The 18,910-nt window shown below is 51.7% G+C and overlaps 1 protein-coding gene across 1 annotated transcript in view; it reads right to left on the bottom strand.

The window, feature by feature from the left end:
- The window catches only part of LOC102985633 (ankyrin repeat and BTB/POZ domain-containing protein 2), a gene marked incomplete at its 3' end in the record, with an annotated part of 44,313 nt that extends 30,661 nt beyond the window's left edge, over positions 1-13,652 (bottom strand). Inside the window, exons 1-2 of the mRNA XM_028485454.2 lie at positions 13,501-13,652; positions 6,269-6,482 (exon numbers count right to left, since the gene is read on the bottom strand). Of these exons, the coding sequence (XP_028341255.2) occupies positions 6,269-6,462 (194 nt within the window). The remainder of the gene's footprint in view (positions 1-6,268; positions 6,483-13,500) is intronic.
- Positions 13,653-18,910: the final 5,258 nt, after the last annotated feature.

Here is an 18,910-nt window from a genome sequence, read left to right as displayed (position 1 = left end):
TGGTAATATCAATAGTAGTAGTGGTAATTGTATTAGCTGTAGTCGTATTACTAACCCAGATGCTGCTTGAGAACCACACTTTAAGAAACATCATCCTACGTCAATGAAGAAAGACTATTCTCGCCGCCAACCGTCACCTAAGCATGTTTATGACCATTTTAGTAACGGCGGGGAGCGGGGGGCGGGGCTGGGGGATGACAGCCACCATTTATGAGTACTTTTAGGTGCCAGGCACTGAGCTGAGTGTTTTACTGCATTATCTCATTCGACCCGAGTAGCATCTTATTATCTTCACTGTTTTACCGCTGAGGAAACTGAGGCCTAGAAAGATGGGCTGATGTGTCACGCTGCTAGAAGGTAGCAGAGATGGCACCTCCGGGATGACCCAAGAGGCTGGTGGAACCCTCTGACCCTTGGGCAGTACCTGAGGTCGCGGTATGGACTTCAGGTGGAGTGGGTAGGACCCCTACGGGCTGACATCTTTGCCAACTCCAGTTTTTCTGAGTTCTGTCCACATACTTGCAGGAACCCTCTTGGCCAGCATGACATGGATCAGGGCAGCCAAGAGATGGGCTAGACACATGGCACCCTTCTTCCGGGATCTCACCTGGAAAAGGGCTTTGATCTCAGAGCAAAAATAGCTCCATGGGAACTGGGGACTGATAGGTATCAAAGCAGCACTCTGGGCCACTTGTCTCTCCTGAACCTGCCCAGGGTGCAGGACCACATACCAGACAGCTCCAGGGTGGATCCTGGCAGAAGTGCCTCTCCTCACAGCAGCATGGGAAGGGCTTCCTAGCGCCTTCATTCTCAGAGTGGTCCAGGTGCTGAGAGGGGATGTATGGGGAAAGGGCAAGTGAAAATCAGCCAGTCACAGAAACACTGAGCAGGCCAGCGGTCCCCAACCCGTTTGGCATCAGGGACCGGTTTCGTGGAAGACAATTTTTCCACGGATGGGGGTGGGGCGGGGCGGGGGATGGTTCAGGCGGTAACGCGAGTGATGGGAAGCGACGGGGAGCTGCAGATGACGCTTCGCTTGCCTGCCCGCCACGCACCACCTGCTGTGCGGCCAGGTTCCTAACAGGCCGCGGCCTGGGAACCCCTGTTCTAGGCCACAAGCTCAGCCCTCCCCTTGTCTTGGCCCTGGAGGTCCCAGCTCCCCCGGGCATCGTTCTGGACCGTGTTTCCTTATTCTCACACTGCTTCTTTCTCTCTCCCCCAGGTCCCACACTCTCTCTTGCCACGTGGTCTCGGCATATGCTATTCCTTCTGCCTGATACTAATCATCATAGTAGCTAATACTGAGCACTTACTGCGTCCAGGTACCATTCTAAAAGTGCTACCTACGTTAACTCATCAGCGCTCGCCTTACGGGTGGTGGTGAAGACTAAATGTTAGTTGTCCACAGAACCTGGGCTCTGGAGAGACTGACAGGTCGAAGGACCTAAAATAAGAGAGTGATTAGTTTGATCTCAAGTGCGCATCTTTGAACCGCAGTTTTCCCCTCAGATCATGCTCTGCTGGCTGAGAAACAGAACACCAGATGTTTCTAGGTTCCATCCCCAGTCAGACGCTCTTCCTGGCTTAGTGTCCTGAACACCAGCAGGCCCCCAGCCCTCGGACCGAGCTTCCCTCCATGACGGGGCACTGTGCAGGGCTGGGGAGAGGGAAGCAAGGGGGCCAGGGCCTGAAGCTTGAGCAGATGGGCTGGTTTGTGGACAAGGAGCCCACCTTCGTTTCCAGTATTCCCAGATATTCCTCAAGGATCTGGCTCTTCTGCTACTGCTGGCAGCACCGTTCGGTGAGTCTGAGCACCCCAGCTCCCGAGGTTCTGAGGCAGAAAATCAGATCACCCTCTGTCTATCTCAGCCGCCTCTGCATCTCTAGCCGTATCTGTCTCCCTCCGTGCGCTCTGCTGGATGATGTTCTCCTCCAGCAATTTGCTGGCAAGCCGGCAGACCTCCCCCTGCTCCTGCATGTCTACACAGCCTTCCTCCCCACTTCCCCAAACCCCTCATTCCTAGGGGGACGATGTCCTCTGCCCGGATGCTATTTCAGCTACCCACCCCTCTGCCTCCAGGCATGACGAGCAAGGACCACATTTAGCCAGATGTGGCTGTCCATTCTCCTCCAGACCCTGGGGGAAGAGGCTCCCCCCATCTCCCTGGGTAACCCTGGATCTCTGACAGCAAGTTCTTTCACTTTCTGAGCTCAGTCCTGGGTGATGACATGCCCTGCAGGGGGGCAGCTGTGACTAATCCTGTGTTTGAGATCCTGCTGGTGCCTGTGATGCAAAGCTGCCAGCAAGAAAGGGATCCTGGGAGGGTGCAGGGAGGCTCCAGCTGCGGGGCTCTCCCAGGGCAGAGGAGAGGCAGGTGGGGCTGGAATGGCCCCAGAGAAAGTGGCCCCAAGGGCCATCACCCACCCAGATTATCTCAGAGCTTTAGGACTGGGTCTCAGCAGCTGGGTGGGAAAGCTGTAGCCTGGCATGGTGAAGGGCGAGGGCTTTCAGGTCAGAGAGACCTGATTTGAATCCTTGCCCAGATACTCAGCAGCTAGGTGCCCCCTGGCCTCGTGCCCTCATCTGTAAAATGCAGGTAACGCTAACACGCACCTTGCTGATTCGCTGTGGAGCACAAAAGAAACAGAAGTCGGTAGAGCTGCCCTTTAAAAGGAAGAGCTGAGTCCTTTCACATGTGGCATCTCACTCGCCCTCCCTGATGGTCGCTCAGCCCTGTTTTACAGATGAGGAGCCTGAGGCATGGAGGGGCCTGTGTGGGAGGCTGGATCGGAGCCCAGGCCCCTGCCTGTGCTCTTTTCCCTGCTGCTGCCCGGCTCACTGCGGAAGCACGTTCGACTGCCTTCCTGGGCCTCGCAAAGCTCCTGCTGCTTCTACAACTCCCTCCTCCTTCTAAACCCAGAGCAGGAGGCCCTGGGGAGAACGGTCCTCACCGAGAGATACGGAGGCCCCACTGACCAGCGCCGACGCAGCTCACAGCGTAGCAGGATGAGCTTCACACAGAGGGTTGAACGCATGTCCCGCCTGCCCTTTGTCAGCACACTTGTGGTCACACACAACCCCCGTGGGAGGGAAGGAGGGTACTTTCTTCAAAGCGGAAATCTATAAGCACAGACTGGAGTGGCACCGTCAGTGGTGCCACGGGCCAAACCCAAGCCGCCAAACTGAGCTCCTTAGCCCAGGTAGGCGAGGTCGTGGAAGAGGTCCCTTAATCCCCATGGGCCCAGACATCCCCAAACCATCGAATCCCCAAGCGGAAAGCCTCCAGGCTACAACCCCACCATCATACCTGAAATCAGAGGTTCTGTCCAATTCTGGTTGGGGGACCTGACCCCCATGTCCCAGACATGGGACAGAGGGAGGAACTTCAAGGGAATGAAGTGGGGGAGGGGAGAGAGACAGACAGCCATCCCAGACTCACAAAAGCAAAGCTTTGTCACCCTGGAGCCCTAGCAAATGCCGGCTCCTTGGTGCACAGGAGAGAAGGTTTTGCCCAGGGCTCTGCTGAGGGTATTGGAGTGGCCGTGCCTCGTGGGGACATGCGGCCCAGCCTGCAATGGAAAGGCCAGCCAGGCTCTCCAACGCCTGCAGGGCCTGCCCTGTCAGAGTGCGTCCAAGCACGGCAGCCAGGAACCGGGCCACCAGAGAGCTGCCGGGCTGTCTGTCCCTCTGGGTATTTTTAAGGTGTCCTCCTTTTAGTGCCCAAATCTGAAATTTGGGGATTCCTTTTTCCTGATGGTGGTTCCAATTTTCCACGTGTCTGACACTCACTTGAAACGATTCATGGAAAAATGCTTTTGCAACCGACTTCTTTGTGCCACAGACAGTGTGGTTTGTGAATAAGGAGATATCTAAACACGTACTCATGTGTATGTTGTCACTCAAGCTCAGCCATCGCAATCACACACAGACAAGCAGCTCGTGTAGCACAGAAACCCTGATGTCATGTTTTAGAGTGTCAGGGGCTGGGAATCCCCCCAGGAGGAAAGCCAGAGGGTGGCCCACAAAGACATCCAAGGGGTTCCAGGCACAGTGTCCACAGATGAGCAACTCCCTGGCCAGCACCACAGCCAGTAGCCACGGTCACAGCCAGAGGGCCAAGCAGCCCAGCCTGGGGCAGCAGGTCCCAGGAAGGCTCCTTGTCCTCCTTTCCCAGCCACCTTTGCTTGGGTGACCCAGCCTCAGGCTCAGTCTAGCACCCTTGGGGACCTCACCACTAACAAGCAAACCTCCCCTCCCCATCCCCACCCACTCCAGATGTTTTCTTGGCCCTTTCTCCCTCCCAGCCAGCTCTGGCAACCAAAACAATTTCTCCACAAAACAGAAACAGCTGGGGCGTAGAGCCTGTGCTCTGGCCCCATCTCCCTGCTGGATGTTTCCTTCAGGAAACCCGGGGCCTCCACCTGCTGCCTTCTTGCTCTGTGTCAGGCCCCACCTGCATTCACTGTCCAGCTCCCCAAGAAATAAGACAACGATGGTCTAATAATGATACCGGTGATAATAACAGCAGTGGTAGCATTTACAGGGAATCTACTTTGTGTGTGTACTGGGCCACGATTGCTTCATGTCTCTCATAATGACAGACAGTATGGTACAGAGGTTATGAGCAGAGCCTATGTGGCCTTGGCAAGTTAATGAATCTCTCTGTGCCTCCACTTACCCATCTGTAAAACGGGGCTGCGAAGAGCACCTAATTCCTGGAAGTGTGTGCCCACATGTAAAGCGCTCAGCACGGTGCCTGTCATGTGGCAAATGTCCTATAAACATCGCTGATCATCATCGAATCCTTAAAACTGCTTCATTACTGCCCCATGTTTATAGCTGAGGAAGCTGAGGCTCAGGGAGATTTGGAACCTTGCACAAAGGTCTCAAGGTTCATGAACGTCAGAGCTGCTGTGCGTGCCCAGGCCACCTGACTCCTGAGCCTCTGCATCCTCTGCTCCCAGCATTTGCCATATGTCCACAGGAGTGCCAGTATGTTCACGACGGCTGTTTTTTAATGAGCTGGTGTGGGGACCTACCCTTGCATCTTTAACTTTTGTGACTGTGGAGGCCCTGGAGAGGTGGGCGTGGCTGTGAGGACCACAACACTGAGGAGACCCAATGCCTCCCAAAGACAATGGGGGGCGGGGGGGCTGGGAAAGCAGTGACACTCTCTGGATCAAGGTGTCAGATCTCCCTCCTCTGTGATGGGGCACAGAGACCCCTGGGCTGCTCTCCCTCTCTCCTGGGCCCGGCTGTGAGGTGGAATGTATGCACCCAGGGCTTCCTAAACTGAAGGTGAGTCTCTCCCACTCCCTGGACCTTCAGTTACACAACCCTCGACCCCTGTCCATGAGTCGAGCCCGTGGACAGACCCTGCCTTGGGTGGCCATGTGGTGGCCTCCAGGTGAAGCTCCTGTTAGCATATATACTGGACAAATTATAAAAAACCATCTCCTCTGGGCAGAAAATTGAAAAAAGGTGGCCCTCTGAGTAGACCAATTAGAATGGGCACCCTGTCCTCAGGCTGACATGGCTCCATGTGCGTCCCCCACTCATGCCCCTCATGGCGTCCCCTTGTGCAGCGTACAACCTGTATATCTGTTCTTAGCAGCCCTTTCCCCAGTTGGGAAAGGGCTGGGACCCCGTGGACAGCACTAGACTGGGGGCCAGCAGGCCTGGACCCTGGGGCTATTTACCGACTAACCTGCTGGAGATCAAATAATCTGCCAGAGCCATGACGCTCCCATCTATAAAATGAGTGAACAGGGCAAAATGTGCCTAAGAATTCCTAACAAGAATGATGATAACGGTGACATCATCATCAAAAGAGGTGACAGCCACCATTGATGGAGGGCCAGTTACCACCCAGACATTGTCCTAAGTGCTTTTTCTGAGAGCACTAGCTCACTCGATTCTTACTACCACCTTTCTAGGTAGGTGCAAATACCTCATTTTATAAAAGAGGCAACTGAATTTCCAAGAGCCCAGGTAGTAGATGCTAGAGCTGTGAGACAGAGGCCAAAGCCCACCTTCTGAGACTCAACGACCCCACACTACAACAGCCCAGGGTGAACAAATCCCGCAGCACCCCAGGCACAGGCCTTCATCCGTCTGAATTCGCAGCCGTCGCCCGTGTCAGGCCGCCTCCTCACAGGCACACAGGCCGGGGCCAGGGCTCTTTTTCCACCTTATCGGTCACTCGGTCAGTCAACACACATTGGGTCGCACGGTCCACCAGGTGTGCAGCCCAAGGCAGATCCCTACCGTTCGTTGTTCAGGGCCATCCTCGGGGGGTCCAGGTTGGGGTTCTCCATGGACTCCATCTGTGGACACCGCAGGAAGTAGTAGAGCGTGTGGAGGGCGTCAGGGGACCAGGTGATGGGCTGGGGTGGCTGGCGGGCCTGGCGGGCGGGGCTGGAGCCAGGACCCAGCGGGCGGCGCCCCTGCATGTGGTGCATGGCGCGGGAGACCAGGTCGCCTGGTGACGAGGGCAGGCGAGAAGGAGAGAAAAAGGAAAAGTCTGAGTTCATAGCCCACGTTCTCCCAAGGATCCTGCTAGCTAGAGGAGCAGCTAAGCTGGCATGCCTAATTACTATTTACCCAGAGGCAGCAGGTGGAGGTGGAAACTGTCACCCAGACACACGATAGCAATTTAGATTCCCTTTCACTTCCAGTCCTGCCTTAACAGTTGAATGAAACACTTGGTAGGGCCCGGCCCCACCAGAACTTACGCTAATACGGTTTCTTTTCCAACATTCCCACTCCCTCCATCACCCCCACGGCCCTTCCCCCAGCTCTGACCACAGGAATCTCCCTGGGCTTCTTTTCCCAACCTCCAATTCCTGTGCTAGGCTGCGTGCTGATTCTGCCCCCGTGCTGTCTGGTGCAAAGTCCAGATACTTCTGCAGAAAAGGGACCTCCCTCTCCACGGCCTCAAGGAAAACTCCCACCACGATCCATTATGCTTATTATGTGCTGAGTGTTCAATTTGCTAGAAATAGGATTTAATTTGATCCTTACAAGGCTGGGGCCCGAGTAGGATCCCCATTTTGCAGACGAAGAAATTGAGGCTTATCCAGTAAGCAAACATTTACTGACACCATGCATTTCCCTGGTCACAGGGATGCCGCGGTGCCCAGTAAACGGTAGAGTCTAGATTTGAATCCAGGCCTGTGTGACTCCAAAGTCCATGAACTGAACTGGGACCCAGGCCGTGGCCTGCACTAATGAAGTCTGCAGGGTCTTCAGGTCCCCATATCCTGTGCTGTGTTTCTTCCCCAGTTGAGTCTTTTCAATTCCCCACCAGCCCAGGACAGGAAACGTCCCATCATTGTGTAAGGCCACAATGCTGAGAAAGGATGGGTGAAATGGCTCCAGGCACCTGCGGGCCCCTCTTTCTAGGAAAAGTGGCGCCTTCCATTCTTCTCAGGCCTGAGAACTCAGGGGGGCGTCCCCTGTGGGTCAGCTTGCCCCTTAGAGATAACCGCTTGGAGAGAAAGCCTCTGGATGAGGCTGAGCTCAAGGAGGGAGAAACGAGCAGATTTTACTATGGCAGGTGAAGTGTTGTTCAACGTTCGACAGGACCAATTCATTCACTTATTCTGTTAACCTCCCCTACAGAGCCTCTGGGTCTGGGACTCTATACCATGTGTCCCGGGAGCCCTGCACAACTTCTTTGGCATAACGGGTGCTCGGCAAACATTTGGAGAATGAAAAAGTAGCCTTACACATTCATTTCATTTAAGATACAACTTCTGGTGGGGCTTGACTTGAGCTCGTTAGCTGCCAAGTTCTCCCATGACAGCCACAGCGGCAACGCTTGTTTCCAAGCAGGGACAATGACAGCCCTGGAATTGGAGATCTCCACTGGGAAAGAGCCCTCCATGCCACCCCCAGGTCCTCACTCCTCTCTACACAGCGGATCTGCCCATCCCGCAGCTGCAGCTCAGCTGCCTGGGTGCCTCCTGCCAGACCCCAGGGCCAAGAGGGCTGAGGGCACTGAGTTCCTGATGCCTGGTTCCCATCCTCCAAACTCTAATTTAATTGGTCTGGGGCAGGACCCAGGCGTCCGTATTTTGTAAAAGTTCCCTCAGTGAATCTAATCTCCAGTCAGGTTTGAGAATCACCAGGTAAGCGGATGAGCGCATAGATTCTGGATTCAGACTTGCCTGGCTTCCAATCAGGTCTCTGCTATTTCTATCCTGTGTGCCTTACGTAAATTACTTATCAAAGCCTTGGTTTCCTTACCTGTATAATGGAAATAATCGCTTCTAACCTAAAAATCCTGAGGACTCAAATAAATAACCAACATAAAGCACTTAACATCATGTTTGGCACAGAGTAAGTGCTTGGTAAAGTTAAATATATCACCATTATTGTTACTGTCTTTTGTTATTAATCCTCTATCCTACAGGCCACCTCGTGGTACTCTTCCTTCCAGGACCTCTGCCTGCAGTCAAGCACTGCCCCGCATTTCCCAGGACAGGAGGAGTCCAGCCCTGCCCTCGGGCTCCTGGGTAGTAGAAACTGGCATCAACAACCCCAGGCCAAGCCATCTCCCAGCAGCTAGTTGTACAGCTAAGTTGGAGGCAATAAGTTGAAACCTGGCTCCCGTTTCTCCAGGTCTAAATGTCATAACTGTTGGCATGACCACAGGACCACAAGGAGGAGAATTCAAAGAGTCCCCAACAGCATTGAAGAAATCTTGTTGAAATATCATTTCAAAGACTCAACAAGGTAGAAGTCATTACCATTAATTATGTTTAAGATGGTTTCGTTGTTACTGGTGTAGAACCATTGGCAGCACATTTCCAGCCAGGATGCAGGCAAGAAAATCGAGGAAGGAATAGGAATACCTCCTAACAGCTCCCTAAAAGGGAAGCCAGGAACAGAGAGGCCTTCTGAAGGTTCGGGAAACCATGAAGGCAGCAGAATGGTGACTGGAGATGGAGTCCCCGGACACTTTGCTCCAGGCCCAGCTTTGGGCTCTCAGTGTCTCTCAAAGACCAAAGAGACAGATGCCTGCAGACAACTCTGATCAGGCATCTAAGAAACTTAAGCTGCGCTGCAAGTCCAGGTTACGGACAAAGACAGCCACTTGCTTTGGATGTTCTCCCAGAGGGATTTTCCTCCCTGCCACCTTCTATTTTCTAGGCTTCAAGATAGACATGAAAAGGCACGACAAAATCTCTAAAAAAAATCTCTTTACAGCCACCCCATAAGGGAGGCATCTCCATTTTACAGATGAGGACACAGGCTACATATGTTAAGTGATTTGTCCAGGGGCACAAGTAGGACCTGAACTGGGGTCCCTGTGTCCCAAACACATGTTCTCGACCATTGCGACACTGCTGCTTGAAGTGTGGTCTGCAAACTGGGACAGGTCTGTGAACTGGGACAGGTGTGCAAAATAGTTACTGGTCCTGAAGTTCGTTTCAGAAACTGAGAGTGAGCTTGAAAAAACTTCCAGAGCAATCTGACAGAGTGATTTTATGCCTATTTAATCTAATTAATAAAATAAAATGGCTTACATCTTCCCTGTGCTTTATTTCATACTTCTAAATGTTCCTTTTTTGTTTTGTTTTGTTTTTGGCGGTACGCGGGCCTCTCACTGCTGTGGCCTCTCCCGTTGCGGAGCACAGGCTCCGGACGCGCAGGCTCAGCGGCCATGGCTCACGGGCCCAGCCGCTCCGCGGCATGGGCCTCACACTGCTGTGGCCTCTCCCGTTGCGGAGCACAGGCTCCGGACGCGCAGGCTCAGCGGCCATGGCTCACAGGCCCAGCCGCTCCGCGGCACTGTGGGATCTTCCCAGACCGGGGCATGAACCCGTGTCCCCCGAATCGGCAGGTGGACTCTCAACCACTGCACCACCAGGGAAGCCCTAAACGTTCCTTTTTATTGTATTTTATAAAAGTTTCAGTTTGCAACAAAGCTAGGGGGATACCATCCCTGACCTGCTACCACAGTGAGTTTCAGAAGCTGTGGCCCAATGGGGCTATGCTCTTGGTTTGGTACAGCTGGGCACTCAGAGATGCTTCTGAGACATCCTTGTACTTGAGAATCAATTGACCCTAAGCTTGATGAGATCTCAGTCTGAAGCCCAGAAACACCCACAAGTATGGAGAAATAAGCCCTCCCTGCTTGTTAATCATGAGAGCCCTGAGCAGAGGTGCTATGGCTTCCCTCTGGTCTGTCCAACCTGCATCAGGAGTCATCGAATAAAAAGAGAAGGGGAGGGCCTGGGATTCAGCACTGTCTCCAAAATGAGGCCCATACCATCTGGCTCCCTTTGAAAAGAAGTGTTTTGTTTATTTCTTATTCCCTTCCATTTCCCTTCTCATAGGTAGAGAGGGACAGAGGAAAATACAAGTGCCCGAGCTCCCTTTGCAGATGGACCTGAGACAAGAATGATACTTCCTGACCTACCTGGCAGGCTGGTCCTGGCCAGGTGCAGGGAGAGAGTGGGTGTTAAAGCCGGGCTAAACTCTAAGGTACGAGGTGCTCAGCGCCAAGTGTCACTAGCCTCATTAAGCTCTTTAGTCTTGAAGAGAAAAACTGCAATATCTGCCTCCACCTTCACCTCCTCCCTCCTTCACAATGATTAGCAAAAACCCTGGTTTCAGAGCGAGGGAGCTCGGGCATCTTGGCGCATGACACAGCCTGCTTGGTTGTTGGTGAAAGATGCTCTGGGGATTCTTCTTCCCTTTGGTCTGAGGAGTGGCTGAGCCAGGATGGGGACCAATCCTAGGTGCGTTTTAGGAGGCAAAAACTGGACGATAGAGAACTTATTCTTACACACACACACACACACACACACACACACACACACACACACACACCCCAATACACAGCTCAGGTTCTGTTCTCATCACTAGCGATACGCACACCAGGGGATACAACAGAGAAAGTCTCCATTCTCATGAAGCTGAAGTTCTAATTACATGAGAAAGATGACCAACTATTCACAAGTAAATATATAATAAATGCCAAGTGTCCATTAGTGCTTTGAATAAACCAAAGCCATAAGATGGGAGACAGAGAACGCGGGTGGGACCCTTAATCTCTGCAGGGTGCTCAGGGAAGGCCTGTCTAGTAAGTGTTATTGGGCAAAGACTTTAAGAATGTGCCATATTTGGACAACTGGAGGAAAAGGTCACAGGCAGAGGAACAGCTAGTTCGAAGGCCCTGGGGTGGGAGGATCTTGGAGGCCAGGAGGCCAGGGTGGCTGGAGCACAGTCAACAAGAGAAGAATAGAGGACGAGGAAGGCAGATCATATGTCCAATCCCAGACTTCACTGAGTGTGTTGGGAAGCCGTGCGGGTAATTGAGAGGATACTGAGCAGATGAGTGACATAATACAATTTGGGTTTTAAATATCCCTGGTTTGGCCCGAGTTGGTAGCCCTGGAAGTGGTGAGAGGGGCAAACTTAAACTTTGGATAGTTTTAGAAGGTAGAACTGATTGGACTTGGTCCCTGGGCTGAATGGTAAGGACAAGCCCTTCCTCTGAGGGAAGTTTCTGAATGCTCGCCTCGTGCCTGACTGTGGATTGTAATGGGCACAGAGACCACTACAACAAAAGGCTCTATGATAAAAGTCAAGATCAGATTCCGATCTTATTTATGTATGTATGTATGTATGTATGTATGGTTGCAATGGGTCTTCATTGCTGCACATGGGCTTTCTCTAGCTGTGGCGAGCTGGGGCTACTCTTCGTTGCAGTGCGCGGGCTTCTCATTGCGGTGGCTTCTCTTGTTGCAGAGCACGGGCTCTAGGCGCACGGGCTTCAGTAGTTGTGGCGCATGGGCTCAATAGTTGTGGCTCGCGGGCTCTAGAGCGCAGGCTCAGCAGTTACAGCGCACGGGCTTAATTGCTCTGCGGCATGTGGGATCTTCCTGGACCAGGGCTCGAACCCGTGTCCCCTGCGTTGGTAGGCGGATTCTTAACCACTGTGCCAGCAGCGAAGTCCCCAGATTCCGATCTTGACCTCAGCTGCCCTGAGATGCTGGTGGCTGGGCTGCCAGTCACGTCTACGAAGCCCATAACCCTAAGTAATTTAGAGCTTTGCTAAGGTCAGACACAGCAGGAGTCAAGCCCCCTTTCTGAACCTTATTTGCAACCTGACTTGGGGAAAATGACTTTTCTTCTCTAAGCTTCGGTTCCCTCATCAGGACATACCTTGCTGAGTCGTTTTGCACAGTAAATGAGATTATGTGATGAAAGCACTTCATACAGTGTCTTGCACACAGTAAGTGCTCACTTAATGTTCAAAATGCAAAACAAAATCAAGGTGTTCTCCAGCGTACTGAGGCCTAAGTGTGTCCCTCACTGTCCTCAGGCCAGGAGAGTTCACCAAACAGACTGCGCATAGCCCCAAAGACAGCCCACCGTCCAGGAGACATTCCTCAGGGGTGGGAATCAAGCCATACACACAAGCCCACTTCCTGCAGGGTCCTCAAGAGGCAGGGGACCCAGGTGGCCATGCTGGAATGCCCCTAGGAGACAGAGAGCTCAAAGTCCTGCTTTCTGTCCCAGCCTTATAACCAATCTGCTCTGTGACCTTGAACCAGGCACCTTCACTTCCTGTCCTGGGAAGGGAAGGAAGACGGGGTGGGGGGGTGGGGGTGGGGTGAGTGGGGGGAAGCTGTGTCCTAAAGAAATAGAACGGCTTGCCATTCACTATTCAGGGGCCAGAAACCTCAAAGAAATCACAAGCGGAAAAGGCTGGAGCAGAGTGAAACTCCATCTGTTTCCCCACTGTGTGCTGTACGACCCTTGGCACGTGTCCCCGCCCTCCACTGGGTGGTCTCATGACCCCGGGAGGAGCATGCAGTTTGATTTCTCAAATAATTGGGATAATGAGAGGGAAAGATTGGGAGACATGGGGATCTCATGCCTTCTAACACCATCTTCTGAAACAGCTGTCAAACAGTAATGACCTAGACCCAGGGGTTTCCCGCTGTGTTCCAGAGAGCCCTGAGGTCCTGGGAGATGCCCAGGGCACCGCAGGGCTGAGGCCACTGATCAGGTCCTCCTTCAGCCAGAGAAGCTCAGCTTTTTTCTTTCTTTTTCTGTGATGAGGTTTCGGGAGGTGCTTTCTTTCAAACACTGGTTGTAAATTGAGAGCCCTTGGGGCCAGGCAGGTAAAATAAATAAATGACACAGGCCAGCTACGAGAGACCGAGGCAGGTGGCAAGGTAGGGAATGCTTTCTGTCCCCTTAGCTGCCACTCAGCTCCCCCTGATCACTGCCATGCAGGAATGGGGCGCAGCAGTGCCAGATCGTCTGATTTCTCTAGAGAAACGAGAGATCCAAATTTGGATGTGATTAAATGCACCTGCCAACTAAAGCGCACATGTCTGTGGGCCACCAGTTTACAACCTCTGGCTTTCAGAGAAGGCAAGAAGCGTGGAGGAGGAGGAGGAAGCCGGGACCCAGAAGGTGGGCCCTTCCCCGCCTCTCCCGTGGAGCCAGCGGACGGTGGGTGCCCCACTTACTCAGCTCCGAGATGCTCCCCACGCAGGTGGCCAGGAGGGACTGCTCCAGGGTCCGGAGTTCCAGCTGTGCGTACGCATCGGCACGCTCATCGTGGCCCAGGGACCCGCCGTTGTAGGGACTGAAGTACGCAGGGAGGGAGAGGACGCCTGTGGGAAAACAAGGTGGACAGTGTCAACGAAAATAATCAATCAACAATCAATAGTAAGAACAGAAAAGAGTTTTATTTGAGCCAAACTGAGGACTAGCCCAGAAGCCCACTGTCTAGGTTACTCTGAGAAACCTCTCTGGAGAAGCAAGGTTTTGGCACAGTTTTATATCTTGTCAGAACAAAGAATATTAAACAAGTCTAGGTTACATTTCTTCAAGGTTAGGAAAAAAAAAAACAAAACAGACCAGCACGTACATAGCAAGTCGGTATGCCTTAGCACCTGGGAAGGGAGTCTTTTTTTTTTTTTTTTTTAAACATCTTTATTGGAGTATAATAGCTTTACAATGGTGTGTTAGTTTCTGCTGTATAACAAAGTGTGGGAAGGGAGTCTTATCATCCAAAGAGGACCAGCATCGGCATCCCAGGAAGGGGGGCATTTAATCTTTATTTTTAACCTAGACTTTATTTACTTCTGGTCAATGTGCCCTTTTCTTTAATAATTAAAGCCGACGTACAATGTATGTTTGATAGGCCACAAACAGGCTATTTTAGTTAGCATAAAATTCAAGTTAACTCATGTGTAAGCCAGAATGACTTCCCTATATGTCAATATGTGAAAATGTCTTTTATCAACAAGTCACCTGAGGATGGAAGCAAAGCTCAAGGGCCACAGCTCTGCTCCCTCCCTGTCTGGTCGAGTGCGGGTGGTGGGCAAATTGCAAGGCTCCACTTAGGACAGCTGATTTTTCACTGTGGACGATGCTGCAAGAGCCAGGATGAGGGCGGCCCACCTGTAGACGTGGTTTAAAGCAAGTGGAGACCATCCTTTCTTGGAGCTGCACGAGGAACTGGCCTCCAGAGGCTGGTGGGCCATATAAGCGTTCATTCATTCCTTCCCTGCTTCACTTGCTGAATATCCAGAGTGCCTCACTCGGCCCAGGTATTCTGCTGCCTTTAGGATTCCGGGGTGACAAAGAGACCTGGTTTTGTCTTCACGGAGCTCAGTGGATGGGGCTTCAGATGTAAACGTTCACCCTGCCCACCCAAAGGGCGGCATCGCCCTTGGAGTCCTCCCACTTCCTCATGCTGCCCCCCCTTCCTTCTTCAAGCCAAGAATAGGACTAGGAGAAACCACGGAGAAAAGGATGCTGCTTTCCCCACTCCAGGAAGGGGACTCATCCAGCCACTGGCCAAGGCCAATTAGCGTTTTTCATTAGCACTTCAACAATAGAGGAGCAGAGCTGTCAGAATCAATTCCAGAGGGTGACAGCCTGTAAATTTCTCCAACTCACTGTGTGGCTTCTTAGAAAGCAGCAGAAAAGCAAAATCAGACTGGCTTAAAATTACATGTTGGTTCTTAAGAGCATGTGGCCACAAAGATTCCCAATTTTTGGTAACTGCTTCTTCTTTGATCAAGGCATCTTTGTCCAACCCCCTTGAACTTTTTTTTTTTTTTGAAAGCAAAATACCCACAGGAATTTATTTTAGTCACTTTTGGGAAAATCTCTTAAAATTCCTTGAGATAACAGAAGATCCCCTGGGATGTGGCCAAATCCAGGCTAGACTTCCCTATCCTGTACCCAGAAACGTCACAAGGATGACAACAGCCATAGGTCCTGCAGCAGAGAGGTTAAGACAGGGCCTTGGAGCTGGAACATTTGGGTTCATGATTCCAGCTCTGTCACTTAAACCAGCGGTGTGACCTTGGGCAAGTTTTCACTTCTCTGTGCCTCAGATTCCTCACGTGTTAACTGGAGGTAACAAAAGTTACCTAGCTCCCGGTGTGGCCGTGAGTTGTCAGATATCCACGTGTGGACTGGTGCGTGGCTCAGAGTAAGCGCTCTTTGGGTGCTCTTGCTATTATTTTTCCTACGTGCTGGGAACGCAGGCTTTAGGTACACTATCTCATTTATTCTTTCAACAAGGTGGGCACTGCTGTCTCCATTTTAGATAATGTGCAGAGAGTTTGAATAACTTGCTCTACCAAGTGGCAGAGCTAGGATTCAAATCCAGGTCTGACTGGCTCTAGAATGTATACGCTTCACCTCTCTGTAAGCCCAGATTCAATGAACACACCACCAAGCTCACCTACGGCTGTCCTGATTCAGTGCTATTCCTGCTTGGTTCACCCATGGAAGCCCCAGTGCTGGGCCTCGTGTGCTCTTTTATGGGGCAATCGCACATGGCAGCCTTCCTCCTGCCCAGATCCTGGCAGCGTTCTTTGGCCATGCTCTAGGTTCGGCTGCCGGTCAGCCCTGCCCTCCTAGCCTGCCCCTCCCCTGACCCAGCCTCCCTGCCCTCCTCAGCACTGCCTCACTGCCCTGCTGTGTGGCTGGGACCTGCCACTCTGAATCTCCCTCCGACCCCTCCAGGATGGCAGTGGCAACGGACTCCCGATCTGGGCGCTGGTTCGGCAAAGCAGGGCGTCAAAGCACTTCCTCAAAGCTCTGTTTCCAGTGGAAGGAGGAGGGCATGACTAGGTTCCCCCTGCCCCCAGCCCTGTCCCCAAAGCAGAACCTCTCCCTGACAGCTGAGGATCCAAACGCATTAGGAACACCTGGCTCTGAGCATTAAAACAAGCAGTGAAACAAAAGACAACCCTCCCATCCCCACCCCGAACTACAAGCTCAAACCCATATGGGCAGCCCAAATATTTGGGCGGGCTTCTACGCATCTACGGGTCTAACTCAGGCCCTGCTCTTCCTCTTCTCTTCATTATTAATTCACAGAAACAACGCTGGGGAAGTGTGGATCAAATTTACAGTGCTTAGGGCAAGGGAATAGGAAATTCAGCTGATTTGTCAAGGGATTCCCAGAGAGAAATATTATGTCAATGGATCTAGTAACCAGAGCTTGCAGCTCCATTAATAATAGTTCCCATTTTCCCAGTCATCGCCCACCCAAAGGGGTTTTCATTTACTACTGTGGCAAAAGTAATTATGAGCCTATTATTAATAATAGTAATTGATAGCATCACAGCTTTTGCATAGTACCTTCTGCTTTTAAGGGACTTCGAACACCGAGGAGTACATACTTTATTCTTCCAGCAAGGGAGGTAGGGAGGTCACTATCAGTAACAGCCACTGCTGACTTTTAAAGAGTGCTCACTGTGTGCCAGGACTGTGATAACTTTATATGCATGATCATATGCAATTCCCAAGGCTTCATGAAGTACTGTTTGCACCCATCTTACAGATGAGAAAACCAAGGGTCCCGCCCCCAAAGTTAGGTGACTTGCCCAAGGTTACTGAGGGTCTGAAAATGAACTGGGGCTAGAATCTCAACCTCTTGATTCTCAAGCTGTTGAAACGAAATGACGTCCTAACTTTGGCCCCCTTGTCCTTTAGTTAAAGAGCACAAGGATATTTGAGAGAAAAGGGGCTCTGTTCTGTTTGCGCCTGGGGTCTGACAGGAGGAAATATAAAGAAAGACCCAGAAATACGACTTTCTTTTCATGTGTCTCCAGGCACCGCCTGCCAAGGAACCCTGGAGGCCTCGCGTAAAGCTCTACAGACTGAAGGCCATCTCTCTCATTCCCTCTGATCTTTCCAGAATGCAGTTCCACAGCTTGCCTTCCGAATCTGCCCCTTAAGAAGCCTTTTTTGGACTTCCCTGGTGGCGCAGTGGTTAAGAATCCACCTGCCAATGCAGGGGACATGGGTTTGAGCCCTGGTCCGGGAAGATCCCACAGGCTGAGAAGCAACTAAGCCCGTGCGCCACAACTACTGAGCCTGCGCTCTAGAGCCCGCAAGCCACAACTACTGAGCCCGTGTGCCACAACTACTGAAGCCCACGCGCCTAGAGCCCGTGCTCCAGAACAAGAGAAGCCACTGCAATGGGAAGCCCGCACACCGCAACGAAGACCCAACGCAGCTAAAAATAAATAAATTTATTTTAAAAAAAGAAAGCTTTTTTAAATGTCAGTGTGAAATTCTTCTCTCTCCCTCATAAGCCTGTTCCTCAGCCATTCTCACTGGAGATGGAAAACACTTGCCTTAAGTTCTCTCAACACTTCAGTGCCTTCTTTGCCCCACTGAAATTCCCAGCTTTAGGGGATGGGCCCAGGGCAAGGTCATTCTGGAAAAAGGGACTTGCAAAAAAAAAAAAACAAAAGAAAAGCAACCCTCCCTCCCGCCCTCTGTTTACTAAAATCCTTAGAAAAAAAAACTGTTTATTTCAGTCGTGATGGAAAAAAAAGCATGCTGGAATGAAACCTGTATCTCTTTATTAATTAATAAGGACACCCCAAATCAATCCCTGCTGAACTCTGTAAAAGTTACAGAGAAAACCCACGCGTGTCACTCAGATCGTTGCTGTGAAATGAACCCCCGAGTGTGAGGCAGGGAAGCAGCAGGCATGACCCAGGCACCCTCTGTCTCCCTTGTCTACAAAATCAGCATTTCTGTGGAAACAAGGTTCCACCAGTGTGCTCTGACTGTACGTGAAGCCTCAACATTTCTCAATCTGCACACAGAACCACAATCTTCGGTCACTCAATTTTTCTGAAGAAGGTTGCCCAACCCTTGAATCTCGGAACTCATTACCTCATTCCCCAAAGCTTCCAGTCCCTTCTCTGAGCACAGCACCACATTCACCCAGTTGCCCAAGAACAGACAGGTGAGTCATCCTTATCAACTCTCTTCCTCCTCCCCCCCACATCCAATCAACCACCAAACCTTGCTGCTCTCATCACATTCGTATCTCAAAAATCCAGTTGCTGCCGGTTCAAGATACCATCTTCCCTCACTGGATACTGCAACAGCCCCTCCCCGTCTCCTCCCTCCCGTCTCATCCCATCCCTTACTCTGGTCACGCACTCTTATTTACTCCGGCTTTAAACTCTTCAACGACTGCCCACTGCCCTCACTCCCCACTGCCCTCACAAAGAGGTTCAAACACCTTTCCACAGATAAGAATAGATAATATTCTTCTTTCTTTCTATGATATTTAGAGATGAAAATAATTCTGCCGGTAAATAGGGAAATTCCCAGCACCTCTCAAGAAATCAGCAGAGTTAAGAAGCCTATGCACTGGAGAAAAGGGAACAGTCCTGCACTGTTGGTGGGAATGTAAATGGATACAGCCACTATGGAGAACAGTATGGAGGTTCCTTAAAAAACTGAAAATAGGGCTTCCCTGGTGGCGCAGTGGTTGAGAATCCGCCTGCCGATGCAGGGAACACGGGTTCGTGCCCCGGTCCGGGAAGATCCCACATGCCGCGGAGCGGCTGGGCCCATGAGCCATGGCCGCTGAGCCTGTGT

Source organism: Physeter macrocephalus, unplaced genomic scaffold, assembly GCF_002837175.3.
Source record: "Physeter macrocephalus isolate SW-GA unplaced genomic scaffold, ASM283717v5 random_403, whole genome shotgun sequence".
NCBI lineage: Eukaryota > Metazoa > Chordata > Mammalia > Artiodactyla > Physeteridae > Physeter > Physeter macrocephalus.
The sequence above is the reverse complement of the archived record's forward strand: the minus strand, read 5'-3'. Positions and strand labels throughout refer to the sequence as shown.